This window comes from Oryzias latipes, chromosome 9, assembly GCF_053564925.1.
Source record: "Oryzias latipes strain Hd-rR chromosome 9, Olatipes_Hd-rR_3.1".
Taxonomy (NCBI): Eukaryota; Metazoa; Chordata; class Actinopteri; order Beloniformes; family Adrianichthyidae; genus Oryzias; species Oryzias latipes.
In genome coordinates, this window is record NC_136245.1 from 23,118,727 (window position 1) to 23,142,583 (window position 23,857).

A 23,857-nucleotide genomic window follows, 5' to 3' on the forward strand; every position below is an offset into this window, starting at 1 on the left:
ACAGCTGGGCCTCTGTCCAGGAAACCAGCCACAATCTCCCTCCACTTTTTTCCCTTATTTGTCCTGTCCAGTATCACAGCAAATACACAGCAGTATCAAACCTTTCAGCTCAGAGACAATAGGATCCCTGGAAGGGTCTTCAAATACCCATTGCCAAAGCACGTGGACAGGTTTGCAGGGCTACATGAAGTGCATATAACCATCAGGTGAGTTACATTTCACCTTAAATACCCTCTGTCTTGTGGAAAGTTTAACATTGAATGAGCTGTTAATGTGGACCTATTGTCAAATTAAAATTGATAGTAATATTCCAAATGTGACATCTCATTTTGCAATGCAAATTGTAGTTTGATAAACAGAGTACATATTAGGTAGCCGTGTAGTGCAATACTAGTAATTACAGATTTAAGATGTTGGTTTTAAAAAAATATGCAATTCATGGCTCTCCTTTAAGTTCCTGAAGAAATGTAAAAGTTTATAAATAAAGGTTTTCTCAATAGATTAGAGCTCCAGTGGAAGCTTTTTACTTTGGGAAAAAAAAATAATTCCGTCATTGAATGTCAACCAGTGGCTTATTCATAAACTCATCAAAATGGGAATTAAAGAGAGAAAAATGATTGAATTTAAACAGCACAGCTTTTCATTTTTTACTGCAGCTAGTCTCCCCATGGTAAATGTGACCAGGCTTGTCCGCAACTTCTTGCTGTCGCCACGTTTGCACAATAAACTCTTTTTAAGAACAAATGGAAAACTGTAAGGTTGCTGTGGAGTGATGCTTAAATGAACATACTCAAACTAGAACAAATATTTTTCTCTGGAATTTAAAACACTCATGTTCCAGCACCTTAGTCAAAAGAAATCTTGAAAATATTTGATTATTTGTTACAATACTGGCAGCAATCCTTGTTCATGTCTCTAATTCTGCCATGCAAATGCAAGTTTCCTCTAACTATTCTGTGGTGAGTATTTTAGGCATACATGTACATCCCTTGTGCTATCTTAGATGACCCCACCCTTACATTGACGTGTTCTCCCTACCATGACAAAGGTGGATAAAGGTGGAAAGATTTCATGTAATCCATGGACACCAGTGAGGATCACAAACCATTGAAGAAAAAAGGTTCAGCGCACTGTCTAGTGGGTCTAGATGACCCAACTCCCAATGTTAAAGTGCCTAGGATAGCACACTGTAGCTAATAGACCGTGGCAATTTGAGATTTTATTTTGAAAAACATTAATGGCTACTAATATTTATTAGTGCTTGACATAGTTTTCCCACTTTTAGAGGAAAAGGCAACAAATACATTTCAATACAGATAACTTGTAGAAGAATGTAACTGATGTTAATTAAATGACAGGATTTCAAATAATAAACACAAGCAACATTAAAAGACTTTTGGTGGTTAGACTGTGGAATCTGGTCTGGGCGGCTCAGGATCAGATGCAGAACTTTAAGTAAGAAGAGCCTAGAGTCTGGACCAGGAGTCTGCAATCTTTGTCACTAAAAGACCCATTTGGTTCAGTTTCTTAATGGACAAAACCCAACGAGAGCCGAGAAGTTTATAAAAATGCACCTTTTTATGTTTGTGACCATTAAGCCTTTGCTGTTGCTTTTAAATAGTTACAATAGTTGAATTATAACAGTGTAATTGTTTTATAATATTTATAACAATTTTCCTTTATTTTACTTTAGACAACAACACGTACAAGTCTCTTTCAAAATAAGATACATCTTCTGTCAAAAAACTAACTAACCTTTTCTTTCTTTTTCAAAGCATTTTCATTTTTCTTTTGCAGACCCCTCATCTAGACTCTTTTTGGGGTCTTGGAACTAGGGATAATATGCGGGGGCAAAATGTGGTGGAGAATGGCGTGGAGGAGGCATGAAGGTGGAAGGTGGAGAAACAAAAAATGATGACTTGTAAAGAATAGGAAACGGAAATTGAATGGCTGGAAAAATCCACAGTGTGTATCCATTTGAATAAAATAGATGAAGTTTAGCACAATGATTTCACCCTAAAGTAGAAGCTTTGTTCTTCGTTAGGGGATATTGGTTGATGGACTTGACCGACCACAGTTAGGGCAAAGTTTTTTCTATGGGTGACACCTGGGGCACCCCCAGCCCCCCCCTTCAGCGGACACTAGCTTGAAAACAATACTTAGCATTTCTGGATGACTTAGAGTTAGCATTTTAAATTTTTTTTGCCTTGATAGCTGATTTTTTTTAGCAGTTAAAGTATGAGGACCAAAAATGATTTGTTCACAAATTTTTTTTCTTTTCTTTAGATTTCATACTAAAGTTGTAAGTGTCTTTTTGAGGCATCTTCTGTAAAAGATTCAAACTAAAACATCAACAAAGATGGAGAATAAGTCAAACATTCATGCAGTTTTGTGCAATTTTGTGGTAACTTCAAGGAAAATTTGGACGCCTCACTTACTTTCAGTATTAGCACTCAATGTCTCAGAAAATGAAATGTGGGACTTTGCATTGACTGCACACAGTAGCCACAGTGGTATACCATGCCCTACAAAAGCAAAAAAAAGGAAACTTTACAAAGAGATTTGTAGTTGATAATGCCACCAAAGACGTCACTACCGATTGGTAACAAACAAGAAAAAGATTTCCCGCACTGTATATAAGCAATATGTGCCAGGTCATGAACAGTAAACCCAGCTGTAACAGAAACAGGTCGCACCATGCGTCTCCTTCAAGGTAAGCTTTCATTGATTTATATTTTGTACAAGTAACTCTGACCTGAACTTGAAAAGCTGAAGAGTTTTGTAGTTTAAACATCCTGCATTAAGGTATCAGAATGTTTTTTTTGTGATCTGTCTGCAGACTTTGTCATTTTCTTCCTCACAATGATGCCCATCATTATCTCATCCAAATCCTGTTCTCAACCCAAACCCAGCTGTTGGTGTGCTCTGACATTGTCGCTGAAAAATCTAGAAAAGGCAGAAAAGAGCTATGTAAGTACGGTAGCAAAACAAAAAAATGAAACAGAGCAGTATTGGATTTCAATTTGAAACTCTGATGTAGTATCAACTGCCATTTAAGAGGTTCAGAGGTATATTAAACTTAAGTGTTTTGTGATAACTTCTCTAACATCCACCATAGATCCATGACATGTGTGAGAAAGCGTGTGAGGGACACCCACACAAAAAAAACCACCCGGAGCCACTTGAAGGACTGACTTTTCCTCTGGGAAACACTACGGATGAGATCCAAAGCTCAGTGTGTGCCATCAACGACTACCTCAAAAACCATCTCCCACCCATATTCAAGAACCTCCATGCTAACTACTCCAAAATCCTCAGAAACATCCAAGAATTTGGGAAACAATTGGAAGATGTTGCCAGAGAGCACCTCAAAATTGATAACCAGCAACCTTGCGAGCGGGAGGTCCCAGCTCTGGACTGCTACTCTATGAAACACTACGGCTATAGGATCATTTCCTTCACAAGAAAATGGACAAAAAGCTTCCTGCATACCGAACTCTGCAGTTCCTAATCTTTCCCAAAAACACTTGGGGGTTTATTTATTTACTTATTTATTTATGTATTTATGTATTTATTGTTGTGCTAAGTATGTATATCAGATCATATTTATTTATTCATCTTTTTTTGCCAAGTCAGTATTTATTGATAAACATGATTATTTATGACACTGATTTAGAAATGCGTCAGACAGATGTGTGCAGTCTTTGGTGCGTCATTAATAAAGTCATCACCTCAAGTAAAATCCCTTTTGAAGGCTGCGTGTCATCTCTGAGTTCAAATTCAAAAATACCTCAGGAAGCCAGAAAGGAGGAGGTATACTCTCATAAGAGGAGGTCATTGTGGCTGTGGGCAGATATGACATCACTGCGATCTGCGTGAATGATAAAGCTTGACTTTTTTATTTATTTTTTACTGCAAATCATTCATGTTTAGTCGGAGTTTTATCTCCCTCTTACGTTACTTCGTTTCATATTCAGCACTTGCTCGTGTCCTTTCTAAAAGCTCCCGTCTCCACATCACCGACAGTTGGGAAAGCACCAGTTTGTTCTTTTTTGTGTGTACGTCTCACCCGGTCTGTGGCGTGAAGTAGCCTCTGCAGCTTCTTCAGCTTCCTGTGTCCACAGCCTAACAGTTCCCACTGAATGATCAGTATTTAAATGAAGCTAGAAAAAAAAACAGATTATGACTGTATTTGCAAAATGGAAGTGCTTTATGTGTCAACAGTCTTGACATAAAACAAAACCAACTTAATTGTGGAGCAACTGACTATCAAAAACCCCTTAACTTTTTAAGTTAGTGACATGTAACGCCTTAATACTTTGGCTACTCACTCAAATCTGACCGATAGCCATCAATATCTACAGTGGTGGACAAAATTGTTGGTATTACTCAGTAAAGGAAAGAAAGTCCACAATGCTCACTGAAATAACTTGAAACGTTCAAAAGTAACAATAAATTAAAATTTATTGAAAATTAAATAATCAAAATCAGCCATTACTTTTGAGTTTTTGATTAACAGAATTAAAAAAAAAAAAAAACTAATGAAATAGGGCTGGACAAAAATGATGGTACCTCCATAAAACACTGAGAACTAATTGCCCAAGGGGTCATGATGAACTCAGGTATGTCCTTTAATTGACATCACAGCTCAAACCCATAATCAGTCTGTCTGCCTTTTTAAAGGGAGACAAATAGTCATGTTGCTGCTTGGTGAAAAGGTGTGTACCACACTGAACATGAACAACAGAAAGCGAAGGAGAGAATTGTCCCAGGACATTAGAAACAAAATTATAGACAAACATCATAAAGGTAAAGGCTATAAAACCATCTCTAAGCAGCTTGAAGTTCCTGTGACGACAGTGGCACATATTATTCAGAAGTTTAAGACCCACGGGACAGTAGCCCACCTCCCTGCGTGGCCGGAAGAAGAAAATTGATGACAAATTGAGGAGACGGATAGTTGGAAGTGTATCCAAAGAGCCCAGAACAACCTCCAAAGACATTAAAGGTGAACTCTTAGATCAAGGTACATCAGTGTCAGATCGCACCATTCGTCATTGTTTGAGCCAGAGTGGACTTTATGGAGACGACCAAAGAGGATACCACTGTTGAAAGGTAATAAAAAAAAAAGCCAGACTGGAATTAGCAAAAATGCATGTTGACAAGCCACAAAGCTTCTGGGAAAATGTCCTTTGGACAGATGAGACAAAACTGGAGCTTTTTGGTAAGGCACATCAGCTCGATGTTTGTAGACTCAAAAATGAAGCATACAACCAAAAGAACACTGTCCCTACTGTGAAACATGGAGGAGGCTCAGTTCTGTTTTGGGGCTGCTTTGCTGCATCTGGCACAGGGTGTCTTGAAGTTGTGCAAGGTGAAATGAAATCTCAAGATTATCAAGGCATTCTGGATAGAAATGAGCTGCCTAGTGTCAGAAAGCTTGGTCTCAGTCGCAGGTAATGGGTTTTCCAAGAGGACAACGATCCAAAACACACAGCCAAACACCCCCAAGAATGGCTAAGAGAAAAGCATTGGACTATTCTGAAGTGGCCTGATATGAGCCCAGATCTGAATCCCATTGAACGTCTATGGAAGGAGCTAAAACATGCCATTTGGAGAAGACACCCGTCAAACCTGAGACAATTGGAGCAGTTTGCTCATGAGGAGTGGGCCAAAATACCTGTCGACAGGTGCAGAAGGCTCATTGACCAATACAGAAACCGTTTAATTGCAGTGATTGCCTCAAAAGGTTGTGCAACAATATATTAAGTTATGGGTACCATCATTTTTGTCCAGCCCTATTTCATTAGTTTTTTTTTTTTTTATTTAATTTACAATAAATTTTAATTTATTGTTCCCTTTGAACATTTCAAGTCATTTCAGTGAGCATTTTGGACTTTCTTTCTTTAACTGAGGGGTACCAAAAATTTTGTCGACCACTGTATGTGTGTGATTTTTGCATAGATACTAAGATTTTTGTTACTTTTACCTTTTAATACTTTTGAGTAGCAAGGCTACAAGCTTTTTGTCCAGTTTTCCAAAGTTTTTTTGATGCTCCAAACAAAGCTGTTTAGCTGGATTCAGAAATTTGATGTCGAGAGTCGAAACGTGGAATCCCTTTAGGACCCTGCAAAATGCACATACAAATCAAATTCTTTGGATCAGTTTGGATGTGCAAATGATTCTGTCTTCTTCCTGTTGATGAATAATAATAATTATACCGTTTTTTAAATTTTGTTTTTGGGGGGGTATAATCCAAAGCGGAAAACCCCAGAGACTAAAAATGATTCATTTCAGTGGACTTTTCCTTACTCATTGGAAACTATTTAGCTTATGATCTTTATCTAAGGAGTGAAAATATAAAGGGCTCTCAAAAGATGTAAGGCAAAAAGTCACACCAGAGCTTTCTGCTGCCTGAAGCCTCCTTCCCTCATGGATTTCCCGGCTGGTAAGCATCTTCAAGTGCTGTTCACCGTCTCACTCAGTCCCACAAACTTCATTTAGCCTTTTATGCTTACAAAGTTGTGCAACAGCTGTGAAACTCATGTAGCGGTTTCACCTTGAGGTTTGTTTTCCGGAGCAATTTTGATCTAATAAATCTGTGTTTTGTTCTCTGTCCCGTCATTGCTGCAGCTCTAATTTTCTTGTGCCTGTGTCTGGCACACATGGCCGCCATGCCTGTGAAGAGGGAAGCAAAGAATGAGGCCTTGGAGAAAGTCATCGAGTTGGCACTGAAAGAAATGCAGACTGCACTGGACCATCTAGTAAGAGGATTTTTTTCTCCCTAAACCTAAATTTTATTTGTTATTGTTTTTGTGAATAATTAGAATTTTGTATATCTTTTAGAAAATGATTAAAAGTTTAAGGTCATACAAGTAAAACTGTCATACTTTTGTTTTCCTAAAAAGGAAAATAAAATTCAAAACTGGACTTCAAAGATTAATAGAAGTTTTAGAAGATGTTTGCATCTTATTTATGATTACATTTAGCAAAACTGCATCATGATGACATCTCATGTGCTGTTGTAATTTTGCAATTTGTTGTACAAAAATAACTATCACAGGGGACATTTGATTACATTTTCACTCACAATTGAGTCATCACAACAGCTGTTCAATTTTTTTTTTCACTGACCTTTTTGTTTTTGACAGAATGCTCCAAGTCTGCTTCCTAACATCTCCTGCGGGTCCCTCAATGTGACTGAGATGCTGGAACCAGAGCACAAGCCTTTCATCGTTCAGATCTCCTCCATCCGTTGCAACATGGAGGCGTTCTCCAAGCTCATGCCTGAACTAACAACACTGCTGAGGATGAGCAGTCAGTACCTCCAGGATATAGAGATTTCATTTAATAACCAGACAGTTCTTAAAGAATGCACCTTGCCTGTTTTTGAGGAGAGAATCGACATTTACCTGCATGCCAAGTGTCTGCTGCAACTCGTGACGGAAAAACTTAGCACTTTACGTGTCTGATCTCAGAGACTTTTTTTTTAAATTTTCAGGTCATAAAAGTAATTTTTATATTATTTATTGAAAACTAAACTATTTTTATTGTAAATAAAGAAAAAAAGACTACAATAGTTCATGTTTTTGATTTTCTCCTTTATTCAGAATCCTTTTAAGGCATCAGAAACATGTTGACAAGAACTCCCATTAAGCATAAGAAAATATATTTTTATCTATTTTTTTGCTTAACACAATGTCATATAGAAACATGGGGAGACCCAACGAGTGCAGAACCGATATGCAAGATACACTGTACATTATAAAACGGTAAAAACTTCCTCACATAAAAGGCAAGGGAAAATGGACTGTTGATGTGGAGAGACAAAAAGGAGAGAAACAGAGGATGTTGCATACAAAAAAAAAATCCTCACAAGGGCTACAGGGGAACACTGGTCTTTCTTCATGCAATCATAGAAAAGTATCACAAAAATACAATATGCGAGCAAAAGAAATGCATTTTTAGAAAGCAATAAATTATTATAAAAAGGTACCAGAAACTTAAAACAAGGCCATTTAAATCACTTTGGTGATATAGTCATATCTCTTGTTTTGGAAATACGCTAAAGCTTAATTTTTTTAGAAAAACGGATTTGTAAATATTTGTCTATTTAAAAGATTCGCCAGGTTTCAAAATTTGTGCTTAACCGAAGCAAAGTGGACAAAGGGGCTGGGCTTTGTCTATTTTTTTTCTTTTTTTTTTTTTTTTAATTGACCATCCTCCAAAGACTCCTGTTTTTACAGGAAAATGTGCATTAGCTTGAAAAGAAAAATCACACCGCAAACTAAATCTAGAGAACGCCCATGTTTAAGTTGCGCTATCTGAACCACATCAAAACTAAACATTCATCAGCAAAAATGGTGCTTTTTGCTACTGTAAACTCAATTTTGTAAAAACATGACATTTGCCTGAGGAGTGTATTGAGAGTCACAATCACTTACATACACATAATTCCACTTTAGTTTGCAGTTACGGGTAAGGACACTTTGTCCATAAGGCTAACTACTGCCAGTCCTGGTAGCCTCGTTTGCTCTAAAACCTTGTTTTTTTTGTGTGTGTTTTTGTTTAATATGGCTTCAATTTTAAATAGTTCTTTTTCCCCTCTTTTTTGTCAACAAGTAAGAAAAGAATAACAGCAAAACAACATCAGTCCGTACATTTATAGACAAAGTGTCTAACTTCCAAAGAAAATAAATAAAATCCTGACTTGATTTGTTCTGATGAAAATCTTTCAAAGTGCAGCCCTGAGAGAGATAAAGAATGAAAAGGGCCCCTCCTGCAGGCTGGATCCTACAACATTGTACTTCTCCATGCATAAATGTATATATAGTAATCCTTTGTACTGTCAGTTATGCTCCCTATAAGGGTTTAAGTAGAAAAACTGTCATGCTGCAACATGCCACAGTGTGAGTCCATGTGTGGAATTTACCTGATGCAACCTCGAAAAAGCTAAATTGACATTTTGACCTGCTAGAAACAGGCCCAATGTGCAGACAGGAGTTCAGTGTGGACGGAGACCACCAGGAAACACTGGTGTTAAGTCGCAGTGTAATATTCACCTGAGTGAACAATCATGATTGTATAGTGATGACCAAACCTCTTCACAGAAGATCACCAACATCCCAGTAAAGGTCCTTCCAGGGAGCAAAAAAAAAAAAAAAAAAAAAAGATTTCCATGCTGTTTTGCAAAAGTCCCACCACTATAGAAAACTGCTTTTGTTTTTTAAACTTCAGATTCACTCATTTCTCCTTTAAACACACAATGTTTTTATATTAGAGAACATTCTGTTCAGTCAGTAATTTGGTTTTACAAATAAAACCCAAGGAACAATTTCCAAATATGTATCTGTATGATCCTCACTGGAAAACAAATATTTTTTTTCTTCTTTTTTAATGTTCGGCGGGTTTTTCCAGTCACCTTCGATTTAACTCTACACGTCTGTGTTGGTGACGGCCTTGATCGCCTCGTCTGGAAGGCGTAGAGGATGGCTGAGAATGGACGTGGTCGTGCTCAGATGACAGAGTCTGCTCAGCACCACTGCAAAAACAAAAACAATGCAATTCTGAAACCACAAGACACTTTTTGAAAACCTGATCTCTGATCATCTTCCCAGTAGTCTTTTATTATGAATATGCCTATGTCATTTTCTAGGACATAGTGTCTGCAGAGTGCATTCGAAATTTGAGTTGGTGCGGAACAACCCCACCCTCCTTCCCCTTCCTTAAAGCTCGGGGCAGGGAGCTTGTGGCCTGCCCAATGCATTTTCTATGTCACAAATACCAGCTTTTTCTAATGGCGTCTTTCCTCTGCTCCTGATTCACAATGGATTGAACAAAGAAATACTCAGAAATGCAATAAGAAACCCATAAAATTCATCAGAATGGGCCTTTAAAGAACACTTTTTGAATAAACATAACAGAGCATCAAGACTACCGTCCATAGAAAATATTAAGAATTTAGAAATGTTTCCCACATGCTTTGGAGTTTGCTGTGACTAAAACTCTCAAAAATTTGTTTTTCAATTAAATCCCCATTTCTTATTGATTTGTGTCTGTCATTGAAGACCCATTCTGATGAAAGCCACAAGCTCCTTGCTCCACTCTATTCTGATGCATCCACTTGTTGACACATACTGTACATCCATGCTGGTCTTTGTTTTCCTCGTCAGAGCTGGAATTTGGCTCAAAACTGTTCTGTGCTCAAAAAGTTTTCTTTGATTTGCAGTAAATATTATCTTTATAATACATGTTTTACCATTCTGAATATTTATTTTATTTAAATAAATTACCAAAAAGTATTAATTGATCGTAAAGTGTTATTCTATAAGATCACTGCTCTTGTTTTTCATTCTAGAATTGGGCTAAAAATTTCTCCTTTTCCTTGCCTTTTCATTTATTCTATAATAGCACTTGAAATCTTTTATTTGAAAAAGGTGAAATTTTATTACCATCTCCTGCTCATCGCAGTTTTTTTTAAATACAAAAAGAGTCTAATCTGAGTTTATTAGAGCATTTGTACAAAGTACACTGATTTAAAAAAGAGAAACGCCTCCAATATGATAAAATCTTGAGCTTTTTCTTTAATATCCGACAGAGCAGGTTGGCCTGCAGCATTGGGAAGTACCATGTGGCAAGGTGCGCGGTTTTTATGTTAAAAAAGAACACGTATGTAAAACAGTGAGAAAAAAAGCTCTTACTAGAAAAAGATTTTGGGAAGTCCCACTTAAAATCACAAATGTTTTCCCCTCTCATTTGTTTTTTAAAAACAAACAAACTGGAACATCAATTTCTGCTGATTCATAAATTTCCCTTTCTAATTAAAAATAATAAAAAACAAAAACACCACTTTCCAATATCAATGAATTAAATTAATCTCCCAATCATTTATTTTAAAATGGACTAACATAAAGACCTATATAAAACAACATAGACTATTAAATATTAAGACCAAAAATTTAAGAAACTTGGATGATAAATTAGTAATCGCTGCTAATCATAAAGTAGAATATAGAAAATGCAACTCCTAATATTTTAACACTATAAGGTAAAGCTATTTAGAAGCACACGAACATTGGTAGAAATCTTAAAAAACTTAAAAAGAAAAAACTATTTTTAAAAGCACCTTTCCGTATATAAATATTATAAGACAGAAGATCAAACACAAACTATTAAGAAGTAAAATTATTGCGATAATAACACTTTCCAGGTATTTAGCCTTACTTGGCCTGAGGACTGGGAGAGAGCAGTGACAATCCAACCACTGCAGTGTGGTCTGGCACAGCCTGGCTTTGCTTGTTGTCGTCACCATGCTGTTGAATGACTCAAACAGAGGCTTGATGATGACGCTAAACTGAAAAGTAAAAAGGTCAAGGAAATCCTAAAGAATATGTTTAAACATCATGTGTACATTTGAGGCTTTTGTTTCGCCACTTCCTGTGTAAAAAACATGTTTTTTTTCTCCATTCTTTTTTACACCAAGAGAATTTTGCAATTGGAAAATGGAATCTGAGCTCCAGGTAGAAGCAAATGGTCTAGAATTTAAGCAGAGAAAAGCAGCAACAAACTATGGATAAAATAAAAAAACAATTATTCAGATAAAAGGAACAATGATTGATCTATAATATTTTGAAGGCACAGATCTCCTACTTCAAACCTTGTCTAAAAAATCTAATTAAATGTTCACTTACAGCTTATTAATAGGACCACAAGGTTATAAAAAACAAACAAAACAAAAATGACCCAGCTTTTTTCCACATAAAATTAATGTCAGTGTATACAGTCCTGTTTAAATAAAAGCAGCCAATCCTGAAAGAGATTAGAGATTTTGGCCTCCAAACCAGGCAAGAGTGGATGTGTGCCGGCACAGGTAATTTTACCGTGTACCATGTGCCGTTTAGTTTTGTTGTTGTTTTGCTTTGATCTGCCAAGTTTGTGGTAAAGTCTGCACATCAGCAAACCTTAATAACTAGAGGCAACACCACTGAATATATGCTGCAACAGTTGAATGTTTCACTACAACTAACAACTGTTAACGACACAGGAAAAAGTCATTTGAACCGTTTTCCCATGAAGTGACTCAGTGGTTTAACTCTAGATAAAACAAGATAGCAGACTGGTTACTGACAGAAAACAGATCTATCCCTTTCAATAGGGGGGTTTACGTGATAAAGAAATATATATGGATTCTGAACAGCATAGAACATGCGAGGGGTTTTATTGGAGGATACGATCCAGAACTTCCAGTTCTGAAAAGTGTGCCTCTGTACATAATCGTTGAACCTCTCCTCCATGTGGTCCAGACGATTCTGCCTCATTGGAACTCCTGTTGCAGGCAGCTGCTCCTGACATGCGCTGAAATACAGCAGGAAAAACAGATAGTTCATTAGTTTGGGTGCCACGCTCACAGTGGACGTATACAAGTGTTGTACATACCTAATGGAAGTGTTGAGCTCTTCAATTTCTTCTCGTAGTTTCTTGATCTCTTCCTGCATCTGCTGCCTCTCCTGCTGAAGCTTACTAATGTGCTCCACCGTCTTCTGTAGTGTGGTTGCATTGGGGACCTACCCAGGTAGTTAGGCAATGAGGCTGTTAGTTCCTAGAAGTAGATGCTGCTTTGTTAACAAGTGATAAGGGCAAATACAAGGACCTACGTTCGATAATGTCCTCAGCGTGGGAACAAGATTGCAGAGTGTCTTAAAGCCAATGTTTATGTTGGATCGTCTCTTCTGTTCTGCAGATATGTGTGTTGTCCTCCGACTCTGCCCAAACATTACACACATGCAACGTCACTGAACTGATGTTCATTTCTATGGATTAGGATGTAAAGCCTGTGGAGTGGCGGTTCATTTTCTGACAAGTGTTCCCTAAGAAAACCCTCACACACAAACCTGATTGTGTTCACTCTTTGTCAGAAATGTACTACTGCCAATCATCAGTGATGGGGGACTGGGTACTTGATCTAACCCACAGGGTGACCCCTGACTGGATCCTGGCTGACTGTGAACTAAAAAAAAAAAAACAAAAACAACAACAAATACAAATAAGCTTTTTTTCTTTTTCTTTTTAAGTATACATGGATGGCAGACCACCAACAACCCAAATAAAAGAAATTCTCACCAGTACCAGGGGACTGCTTCTGGTTTTTAGGACTTGGTGAATATGGATTGTCTTTAGGCATCATTAGCTGAGGAGTCTTTTGGGTTTGAGGCAAAACATGAAATCCTGAACCCTGGGACACGACAGAAATGAGAGAAAAATAAAAAATTGAAAAAAATAATGCACTTTACTTTGTAAACCTGGAGACGTAACAAGAAAAAAACAACAAAAATGTGTCAATGGGGTTTGAGTGAATCTACAACGTACCGTTCCAGGATGAGAAGGAGCGATAACCAGGCTATTGTTAGCAGAAACCACATCTGGTTTTAGATTTGGGGGGGTGACAAGCACTGCACTGTGATGACCGGGAAAAGGAGCTGAAAGGACATGCAATCCATCACACACTGAAAGTGTAGACATGTACAGCTACAGACTCCTCATAAAAGGAAAATATTGCTGTATTGTGGTTAATATTCATTTACATTTTTGACATCAGATGGCTCCTTAAAAATGTTCTCAGAAAGGTGATTTAACTGCAGGGGTCAACTAATCTAATACAAGATAAAATCCTTACCTGAAAAAAAGCTAGCCGTTGTTGTACCTCTCTTTTTGTACTAAATGTAATGTATTTTCCTTTTTTATTTCTCTTTCTGTAATTTTGTGGGCTTGCCAAACCATTCTAGGTTCATACATCTTGACTCGTTTCAGCAACACCTGTATGTCTACTGTGATAATTCACATCTCTTATCAAGCAAAGCATGGGACCTTCAGAACAGAAGTGTGGGAATGCCTCCGTCCTTGTTTTCCAACATGGATGATTCAAGGCCAGAAAATGAACTCAGGGAGGAGAACATAATGACTTCTGCACTGCAGTGAGAGTTCTTTTTAAAACAGAATGCTTCCTGAACATCAAATCAAGAAAAAACACTTGCAACTGATAGCCCTGCACTCTGGTGTTTTTAGTGTGAATACCCAGTGTGCAAGTAAATAAGACGTTACCACATACAAAAGATTCTTTGCCGCCGTTTTTTTTTCTTCTCGTATCGTACCTTTTTTGTTTATGTTTCTCTTATTTTATCTAAAATATTTCCTTTTTTTACATTTTATTTTTTCTGTTCTGTTACTACCTTGAGCATCAATAACTAACTCACAAACAAACCATACATTATGGCGTTACCACAGCCTCTTTTAAATGCAGACTGATGCTTGAGCGCTATCTTGTGGTAACCAAGGTTAAATAATGACATTCTAAGGTAAACAAGCAGTCAGTCAATGAGAAAGCCCAGACCTGTGAAAATGAGGTGAGATGTAGAAGGCGCAATCTTCTGCCGAGGTCTAACTTTGATGGCACTGTTTGACTGGAGAGGGTGAGGTAGGGCAAAAGACTGAGGCGGCTGGACGGGACCGCCAGTCAATGAAGCCAGAGGTTGGAGTTGGGATGGGAGAGGTGGAGGCTGTGTGGACATGGAGCTATAGTCGGACATGTGGCTGATGGTAGTGGTGGTGGTGACATTGCTGGAAGTTACTGTAGAAGGAGCTGTGTGTGTCGTCACAGATGAAGTCACGTCCTCATCCAGAGTGGAGGGGTTGTTCAGAGGTGAAGGCACTATAGTTGTAGCTGACGCCAAGTTCTGACCCTGAAGGCACTGCACCAGAGGTTCACGGGACAGGGACTCGGAAGAAACCACGGACTGATTGCTGGACGCCACTTGCCTAGCAAACAAAGGCATGCAGTTTTGTTCATAGCCAGCCACACCGGTTTCAGACGTCTGAGTGGTCATGGGAGAGGACATGGGCAGGGAGCCAGAAGGGTGGTTGACTGAGAGATTCAAGGAAGGCAATAATGAAGCCTGGCAAGGGATAAGAAAAAAAGAAAAACGTATTTAGCAACTTCTTATAGTGCAATGTGCTCAAATACACATGACTATTACACTGTTTTTTGGTTGTTGAAAAAGATTTATTGATATTGTTAAACAGTAAACATGGCCTAAGGGGGGGGGGGGGGGGGGGGGGACTGTTTCTCTCCTCTCCCTCTACACCCGGTTCCTCGTGGACTACCGCCCTGCTTGTTTTGCAGCTAATCCTGCTTCAGTAGACGCTGACTAGCTGGACTGAGTTAGCCTGGTTTCTGATCGACTGAACACACCTGATCCAGGTGAGCAGCAATTACTAAAGCAGGGTTAGCTGCAAAAACAGGCAGGGTGGTAGCCCACCGGGAAAAGGGTTGGAGACCCCTGCCACTGACAAGACCTTGTTTGCATTAACATTGTTTTCTTCTGAAGGTATATTTTTAGAAATGCTCCAAATGGCAGCTTTAGGCAGTGAAAAAACTGCATGTCTTATCTGTATCAGTCTTAAGAATCGGCTTGGGTCTAATCAAAGCAATGAGTATACTAACTTTTATTTCAATAACAAATGTTCCAGGAATTTTATGCTTGTCCATCTGCAATAACCAATTGATATTTTTTGGTCTTCCAAGTGTTGTGGTGTCTTTGCAGCTCACCGCTCCCTTAGAGGACGGGTCAAATGTGGAAAATAAATTTTACACACATAAACACACATCACCCGCCAATCTATGTTTTTATTGACTCCATGCACTAATCTAATTTGAAGAAGACCAGCAGCCCATGGAAGAAGTCAAACCCAACATGTTTACCAATCAGAAAACAGCCTGGGTGTGTATAAAAACAGGATGAAGGGACTGCGTTACATTTAATATTACTGTTAAACTCAACAATAGTGTAAATATGTATAGGATTGACATTAGATGGAGCCTAAGTCCACATGATGAGGACTCTTAATAAATAAACATATTTCTGTTAATGATAACTTTACAACTTGGTGTTTAGAGCAGTGAGCAGGCTCTGGTTGGAAACCCCCATCTGTGAAACAAGTGGAAGAATGAATGATGCCACTGATGATTGCTGAACTGGCCTGAGCCGACTGACAGAACAGTTCTAAGTTTCTCCTTCAAAGTCAACTGGTTTGTGCAGAATTTAAGCGTTTATAACACGATTTAGTAAATGTGTGACTCTGTATTTGGCAGATTAAAGCAAACAGATCTGTTAGATTAGGACTTGGGTTTAATTCAAGATACAACAACAGCTGCTCAGGGAAAAATAAACATTACACATTAGTATGCAAAAAAAAAAGAAAATCTATGTGCAAGTTATGAAACACTTCAAGAATCACCTGTAGAATTAAAATCATTTTAGTAGATTAACATTGCCAATTCATTAATTAAAATATCCTAGAGAGAAATAGGCAGACAGAGAATCAAATCTATTGCAACAGTTCTGAAAATACCCATAAAATGAGTGTAAATCAGAGAAAATGACACGACTGTTTCTGATCCTCCGTCTACAGCCGTGTCTGATGAAAACTTGATCAATAAAAAATATTAACCAGCTCATGCAAAGTACTAGAGGTGTATTTACAAAAGGAAAAAAAAAAAGCTACATTATTTTTTAACTCAACCCCTAAATACAGAAATGAAGAAAACGATTTTTGAAACAAGAAATTACTTTCACATTTTCTGTAGAACAACCAGGTTTGTTTAAGAAACAACCTGAAAATGTTTAGTAATATTATATTAAAAATTATGTGTGATTACACAGAAGCAAAAAACAAAATGCAAATGATTTTCAAAAAACGGTAAAAAAATCTTAAAATTTTCAGGGAAATGACTTATTAGGAGCTGAGCTTTGGTTGGGTGATTACCTGTGACTGAGCGCTGCTGCTGGGTAGAGGGGTGACAGATGTTGAAGTGGGGAAAACAGAGGGGAAGGCGGGCTGACGAAGGCTGTGAAATAAGTCTGGAACAAGAGTCTCTATGTTAGTTAGAGGTTAGTAAAACCACACTACCTCCTGCGTTAGGCTTAGCAGATTGCTGTAGTAGCTGGCACAGATGTGCTTGAATCAAAATAAAGTGTAAACTATTAGTCTGAGTGTGCTCCAACTAGGACTGGTGGTTTCCTGTTACCTTGCAGAGGATCACAGGAGTCCATGAAATCGAGGTTGGGTTGTAAAGGGATGAGTCCCGGCTGGATCATGTCTGCGTTCCCTGCATGAGCTGTGGGAGATGAAGGAGATGAGGAGCTAACCGCTACAAAAAAATGCTGGGGTTTGACAGATTGGTCAAATAATTTAAGAAAATGTGTTAAAAGGCTCAAAAGACGTGAACTCAAATGACAGACTTGGATTTATAATGACCAAAGTGCACAACAGTTATACGAAACTTACCGATCTCTCTGGGATTTGGCCAGGCTAGAGGCTGGTGAGAGGCCAGCGTGGAAAACAAGGTGTCCGAAAACTCGGACATTAAAACGTCCATGTCAAAGAGGGGGTCCATCTCCATCGGGGCGGGTGTTTCGATGTGCTTTCGAGGCAGACGACGTGCAGCACTCTCTTCATCCTGACAAAAGGAGACACGCAGCACGTCTGGAGAGATTTCCCCAAACAGCGACAACTGCTCCTCTGGCCCCTTGGAGTATTGAAAGTGCAACCATCAAGCTGGTTAATGTCACACATGGATGCAGTGTTGTGTACAGCCAACTAGAGACAGTAGTTTCATAAATCATGCCCAAACATAGTTTATTTTCTAATTTATCTGCAGAAAATTGATCACACTTTTGGCACGTTAGATAATACTCTGAATGATGCAAGGAAAAAAATCTGATATGATTATTCCAATCTATCTCATGTCAATAGGGAGGCCCCAAAATAGTTCAAAATGTATGTATAAACCTTATATTTACAAAAAGTAAACATTTCCATAAGAGGAACAGATTTCTGCAAATGATGCTGTGAGCCTCAGTTTACATCCAAAGCAGAACAATTCACTGAAACAGAGCATTTTTCTTTTAAAAGATTTTTTAACTAAATACCAGTTATTCCTATCCATGACAACAATTCAGACACTACATATCAAACAATAGGGCTGCACGATATGAGGAAAACTCGCGATATGCGATATTGGTGATTAATATTGCGATAACGATATAATTTGCGGTATATAAACAAATAGCAAAACAACCAAAAACATCATTTCCATTTCACTGCAACAGTTTAAAAATTAGACTCCAAATGACCCTCGTCGACGTAGGAGGCAAACATCAAACATAAAAGGGCTCATCTGATTGATCAACAACGTAAACGGGTCCTTCTGATTGGTTAAATGCATAAAGAGATTTATTTCATTTGTTCAATATTTCAAGCTGCCATGAGATTGTTTTAGCAAATTTAAGGTAACCATTTATTGCGATTTTCGCCGTCTTTTGCGGTATGCATATTGCACAGCCTAATGTCGCGATAACGATAAATTTGCGGTATATTGTGCAGGCCTATCAAACAACCATCTATGTACCCAGATCGTGCATCAACATGAGTAGGGAGTGAAGCAGAGATTTGGCTGCTATGTCAGTGGGAGTATGGCAGTATCAACAAATGAACACTAAATATTTTTTTCTCAAACAGAAGTGTAACAGACAAAAACCCCAGGGACATTCCATAGCTTCAAACAATGCAATAGGAGACTATTTAATAATGGGTTTTTGTATAATTTGTGCAAAGACAGACATATTTCAGATAGTTGAAAAGCATTTTTTCTTTGATAGAGCCAAAACCCTTTCCAGCCATGCACACACATGCAAGCATACAACAGTTTCTCTGCATGGTAATAACTGTTCCTTATAAAAGGTATTAAGCCCATACATTTAAGTACTTTTTTACAATATTAAGACTGTGGGGAAACAAAGCAGTTTTGCATACCGTAAGTAAGCTTGAGAGGTCGTCATCTTTGTGTTTATGAAGCTAGAAGAGACAAAGCACCACAATGAATTTTTTTTATGGCTTACTAAAACAAACAAAAATGAAAACAACCACCTTCATCTGCCAAAGCAAAAAAAGTGTTGTTTCATTAAGCTAAACATTACCCTTTTCTTAAAGTATGTTCTCCACTTGTGGTATTCTCTAATGACAATTTCTATTCTTCTTTTCCAGCACCTTCCATCACTGGCAATGGTCTGCAGAAGACAGGAACTCAACCTCAGATCACAGTAAGGACTCAGCAAAGAGGAAGGAAGCGGCAGGGAAACGTCAAACTCAGTGACAGCTAAGATTCCAAATGACAGAAATCTATTCTTGCTGCAAAAACAACATAAAAAAGAAGAAAACAAAGAAAACAGAACTGGAAATTGAAAGAAGATTTGAGTCAAAATGTCTTCAAGCCTTACCTCTGCAGCTCGGTGAACATCTAAGTGCATATTTCCATCCAGAGGCGTTACAAAGTGACAAACCGGATTCTCTCTCTTTTCCACATCTGAGCAAAGAGAAAAATGACTAAAAATACAAGATACTAACAATAAAAACTACATGTCAACTGTCTCACAGACTCAGCTTTAATCATATCACGCACACATTTACAGCCTGCCTAAAACTGGAATAAAACTTACACGAGAACCAACACAACCTGATGGGTTTAAGAATGCACAAATATTTATATCAATCTATACATAGGGTTTTAAATACTTTGTTTTACATGCTGTAACAAGCAGATTTTAAACATAAAGAGTTAAAGTCCCACTCCAATCGTCTTTTGATCCATTTTAACAGTGCTCCCAGTGATGAGGATTAATGAGGATTGTCGTTTTTAGCCAAAATAAACGTTGTCTGCGTCTAGAACATAGTTTCTGAAGAACGGCAGGAGTTCATTAGAAATTCTCCTCCAAGTCACGGGCGGGACATTTGGCACTGGAAAAACCCATTAGCATTTCATCCATGTGTTTACACTCTCCCGCTAGCTTACAGCCCCCCATAAGCCCAACCTAACGTTACTGGAGCAACAAAAAGGGTGAGCAACATTAGAGCTATGCAGCTGTACAGTTATGATCCAGAGACCAGCTCAGACCAGGAAAATAAAGTCGTACCGGTACACGGATCTATGCGTCTGCAAGTGGAGGCATCGGAATGGAGCGGAGCAGGGAGCTCGTCACTCACCAACTGTAGCACCTACGTCACAGCTTCAAGCTTTTTCCAGCTGCATTTTTTCTTCTGCTCCCTCGAATGAAGAAATACTCATACATGCAATTTTTAGCTTAATTTTCTTTAGACACGGCCTCCATCATGAGAAAAATGCTACACGAGCATGTTGAAAACATGATTTTCCTTGAAGTGGGTCTTTGAATCTTGAAATGTTACAGTTTACAAACTAGTAATGAGGATTTCATACACCTAAGTAGAATTTTCTCTGCGATTATCTAAAAAAAATTAAAAAATAAAATCTAGCTCCTGACATCAGCATACACATATTCTAGATATGACAAATGAAAAGACAAAAGGTGCCCTCTTACACTGCATATACCAGGCTCTCCATATGGCATTGTTGAGGCGAATCTTGTCTCTCCATAACAGCTTTAGACCTTTAAAGTTCTTCCATTTAGGAGACACCAGTTTGCCACTAAAATAAATAAACAAGAGAAAGTTGTTAAATGTAATTTAAAAAAAGCTTGTGTATGTAACTGAGAAGCTAAAATTGGAATAAGCAGAATATACTGTGGACTGACCGTTAGTCTATACAAATGAAGGACAAAGCTCATCACAAAAACAGCTCACAACATTTCCCCTCTCTTCATCCTTTCTGCTCTGTATTCAATACAATATGTCCTTGTCAAGTTTGTTTCAGTTTGATTTTTTTTAAATCAACAAAATTTGAGTACCTTTAATGTTTGACGATGCAAAGACGGAAAAGCTGTTAATTGGCCAAAACATTTTAGATGAAAAAGTTGTAAGGAAGCATGCATTTCATCCTTGCATAAATACATGTAACTTTTTATAGGATGAATGACAGCAGCATAACAGCAACTGTTCTATTAATAGTTCTTCTAGAAAGCCAAACTTGCTGCAGAGTCTGAGGGAATCCTCAGAGCAGCTTGTCATGACGCCGCTAACAGCACAGCTGTAAAAAGCATGGATACCATGAACTTTGTACATGCACTTTTAAAATTCATACGAGAGTTACATCTTTACAGAGACGTAGAGCTTTTAGAATATGTACTTTTAAAGATGCACTACTTCAAACACTGTAACCCTTGTACTATCCTAGGCACTTTAATGTTGGGAGTTGGGTCATCTAGACCCACTAGACAGTGCTCTGAACCTTTTTTCTTCAATGATTTGTGATCTTCACTGGTGTCCATGGATTACATGAAATCTTTCCACCTTTATCCACCTTTGTCATGGTAGGGAGAACACGTCAAAGTAAGGGTGGGGTCAGATAAGATAGCACAAGGGTTAAGAAAACGGGTAAGAGCTTCCCCTAGAAAACTGAAAATACTTCAGTGCAGCTGGAAGCAGTCTTTTTCCCGCTATGTTTGGGGAGAAATCATCGGCTGCATCCTTTTGTTGCTTCAATAGTCTAAGTCAAGAAAATAAAACTACTGAAACTATTGATGAAAGACCAGGGAAAGTTTGGATGAAGTGAAGAGAGAGTTCAGACAATCAGGCCTAAGCTTTGGGTTGAGAGTACGGCAAGTGGTTAGGATCATAAATACAAGTGATGAAACTGATTCTGCTTTGCAGGGAGGCTGCGGTTTGAAAGATGGGGATGAGATGCTCAAACATCAACTTTGTAATTGTATTTTTAGCAAGGGTTTTTATTTTGTCCATTAGTATCTACATCACTGTTGTCTCTGAGGCTATTTATTTAAAGGCAAGTGTTTTAAGCTTTTATGTTACATGAATAACAGAAGGTTGAAAATGTCCATTTTTACAAAAAAAAAAAAAAAAAACTATAAGAAATGACACTGAATTGTATTTGTTGACATAATCCACAGCTCCACCGCTAAAGTGCCCAATGTAATAAATGCAGGATTACGTCTGCCGGTGTTTATTCAGCTCCAGTGACTGTATGGTTAGTTAGAACAGAGGCTCTGCTGAAAACTTGTCTGGGCACAGCACAAGTGTCCTAATGACTGTGTAGTTCTATTGTATAAAGAAACTAATATGTTTCTTGTCGCTTAATGAATTATTTTAAGAAATTCCTTAAAAACCCAAAAGTCTGAAGTTTTAGGCAGACATATAAATAAAAACAATGCTCTCTGATAAGTTAATGCAATATATACCTATGACTTAACAAACCAGTTTAAAAGGAACTTTGATTTTGTCTAAATTACTGATTGAGCTTGCTTTTATCTGACATTAAATTAAATATAATTTGTTTTTTCTATTCAAAAATTAAATTTGTCCGGTGACAAAAAGCAGTTTGCATCTTAAAGGGTATTTAAACTGATTCAATGTCAAACTTTTAATAAAACTAAGAAGATCTTACATGCTTCAAAATTATCCATGTTTATGCTGCACTTTACTGAACTCTATTTTATTCCATTTTTTTTATACTTGTATTTTTTATTGGTTACCTGTACATATTTTGATTTAAATTTATAGTATCACCAATCCAAGGCTGCTAAAATTTCATTGTATTATGTATAATAAATGACAATAAAGGCTTCTGGTTCTGACATTCTAAATAACCTTTTTAAATAAATAAAACCAGCTTTAAAGAAAATTATCCACATATTTATTATGTTGGATCTTATGCGTGTGAAGACACAATTATAAATGTTTGTTTCGCCTATTTGTAAGAACTTTTTAAACCTCTCTACAGTTGGAAGATAGAAGACTTGATGGTGCTTTTCCGAGCCCATCAGCTGGACCAAAGCAAGCCCGGCACTGAAAGGAAAAGTGAAATTGTCTGCGTCAATGCGCAGCAGGCAATGTGTGTTGTGATTTACCTATAAGCAAGGGTCATGCACTCGAAGAGTTTAGTGAGGGACGCGTCTATGGAGAGGTGCGACGTGCTCGTCTTGCCGAAGTGATACGTCTGACAGGTCTGCTTGTTGACAGTGTCAAAGTCGTAGCCTTTCTTCGGAGGGTGCTCGCTGTGGGGCCAAGACACCATGAAGTGTCCGCTGTGGATGATTTGAGATTCCAGCCCTTCCACTTTGAGAAGCTCCAGGTGAGAGTCCTCCGTATCCGAGTCGTCATCCTGCTCCTGCTTTATGCTAGCGGTCGCGCGGCGGTAAGTCTGCCGTAGAGACATCTCCCTGGTTGCAATGAATGTCGACAATTCCCCAGACAAATAACTAGCATTAAGCTAGCAGGCTAAGAAAATAAAACTCTTCCTTTCATCTTAACTGTCCACGTATGTCCGTCTCAACTTATGGAACCAGAAACATCACTTCACCCATGTTTAGTATTCTCATTGGTCATGAGCGTTCCAAGTTAACTTATCTTTTAAGACAGCCGACGAAATTACTAGTCTAAAAGACCAGCTGACAAAGAACTGCTCCTCTGCCCAGAGCAGGAAGTTCCTGTTTTAAACCGTCTCTGATTGGTCAACGTCAGAGCTCCACCCACCCTCGGAGGGCCAAAAATAAAACGAAGCGACAGGTTGTTCTTCAACTGTTTTGAAGGCATACCCGTGATTATTCTGCACTGATGACCCTTCAAACGTAGTTTAACGGAGTTCATTCACTCTAATTTGCCGCCTGTTTTTCTTCTTTTTATGGCGGCTTGGCTAAGGGTGGATTTTTTAATTTGATAGTCTAAGAATATAAATTTCAGTTAGCACGTCAGTGAGCTTTAAAGCACGCAATGCTAAGTTTGGACACACCTTCTCATTCAAAGAGTTTTCTTTATTTTCATGACTATGAAAATTGTACATTCACACCGAAGGCATCAAAACTATGAATTACACATGTGG

General features: G+C 38.1%; 3 protein-coding genes across 15 annotated transcripts; 2 read left to right on the plus strand and 1 right to left on the minus strand.

The window, feature by feature from the left end:
• The first annotated feature begins 2 nt into the window (after positions 1–2).
• LOC144994591 (uncharacterized) lies at positions 3–7,577 on the plus strand. 2 transcript variants are annotated; one of them, XM_078953036.1, is made up of 3 exons: positions 71–206; positions 6,634–6,764; positions 7,152–7,577. In XM_078953036.1, the coding sequence occupies exons 2-3, from the start codon at positions 6,666–6,668 to the stop codon at positions 7,470–7,472; spliced, it is 420 nt and encodes a 139-aa protein (XP_078809162.1). In that variant the 5' UTR covers positions 71–206; positions 6,634–6,665; the 3' UTR covers positions 7,473–7,577. The 2 variants fall into 2 exon arrangements, 1 of the variants encoding a protein (XP_078809162.1); XR_013658161.1 differs by lacking the exons at positions 6,634–6,764; positions 7,152–7,577 and adding an exon at positions 1,798–2,000 and having other exon boundaries at positions 3–206.
• LOC144994590 (uncharacterized) lies at positions 2,546–3,742 on the plus strand. The gene is made up of 3 exons (XM_078953035.1): positions 2,546–2,713; positions 2,840–2,970; positions 3,119–3,742. The coding sequence occupies exons 1-3, from the start codon at positions 2,698–2,700 to the stop codon at positions 3,509–3,511; spliced, it is 540 nt and encodes a 179-aa protein (XP_078809161.1). The 5' UTR covers positions 2,546–2,697; the 3' UTR covers positions 3,512–3,742.
• Positions 7,578–7,580: 3 nt separating the features above from the next.
• mlxip (MLX interacting protein) lies at positions 7,581–23,472 on the minus strand. Of its 12 annotated transcripts, none has more exons than XM_078953029.1 (19): positions 22,887–23,472; positions 20,448–20,554; positions 19,332–19,417; positions 19,032–19,121; positions 18,868–18,909; positions 17,341–17,512; positions 17,081–17,170; positions 16,819–16,913; positions 14,625–14,948; positions 14,387–14,552; positions 13,366–13,475; positions 13,120–13,231; positions 12,891–13,006; positions 12,654–12,761; positions 12,436–12,563; positions 12,231–12,354; positions 11,224–11,353; positions 9,422–9,541; positions 8,187–9,137 (listed from the first exon to the last, which is right to left on the minus strand). In XM_078953029.1, the coding sequence occupies exons 1-18, from the start codon at positions 23,192–23,194 to the stop codon at positions 9,435–9,437; spliced, it is 2,415 nt and encodes an 804-aa protein (XP_078809155.1). In that variant the 5' UTR covers positions 23,195–23,472; the 3' UTR covers positions 8,187–9,137; positions 9,422–9,434. The 12 variants fall into 12 exon arrangements, with proteins under 12 accessions (XP_078809154.1, XP_020561550.1, XP_078809152.1 ...); XM_078953024.1 differs by having other exon boundaries at positions 17,341–17,581; XM_078953028.1 differs by having other exon boundaries at positions 7,581–9,541.
• Between the last annotated feature and the right edge of the window lie 385 nt (positions 23,473–23,857).

Excerpts from the sequence above, each read along its gene's own strand:
- LOC144994590 (XM_078953035.1), top strand. Across the intron at positions 2,971-3,118 it reads AAAAGGCAGAAAAGAGCTAT|ATCCATGACATGTGTGAGAA; the intron begins GTAAGTACGGTA and ends CATCCACCATAG.
- LOC144994591 (XM_078953036.1), top strand. The coding sequence starts at position 6,666 with ATGGCCGCCATGCCTGTGAAGAGGGAAGCAAAGAATGAGGCCTTGGAG. Across the intron at positions 6,765-7,151 it reads AGACTGCACTGGACCATCTA|AATGCTCCAAGTCTGCTTCC; the intron begins GTAAGAGGATTT and ends TGTTTTTGACAG.
- mlxip (XM_011479105.4), bottom strand. The coding sequence starts at position 23,194 with ATGTCTCTACGGCAGACTTACCGCCGCGCGACCGCTAGCATAAAGCAG. Across the intron at positions 16,914-17,080 it reads CTCCTGTGATCCTCTGCAAG|ACTTATTTCACAGCCTTCGT; the intron begins GTAACAGGAAAC and ends CTCTTGTTCCAG. Across the intron at positions 11,354-12,230 it reads AGAACTGGAAGTTCTGGATC|TTTAGCGTCATCATCAAGCC; the intron begins GTATCCTCCAAT and ends TTTACTTTTCAG.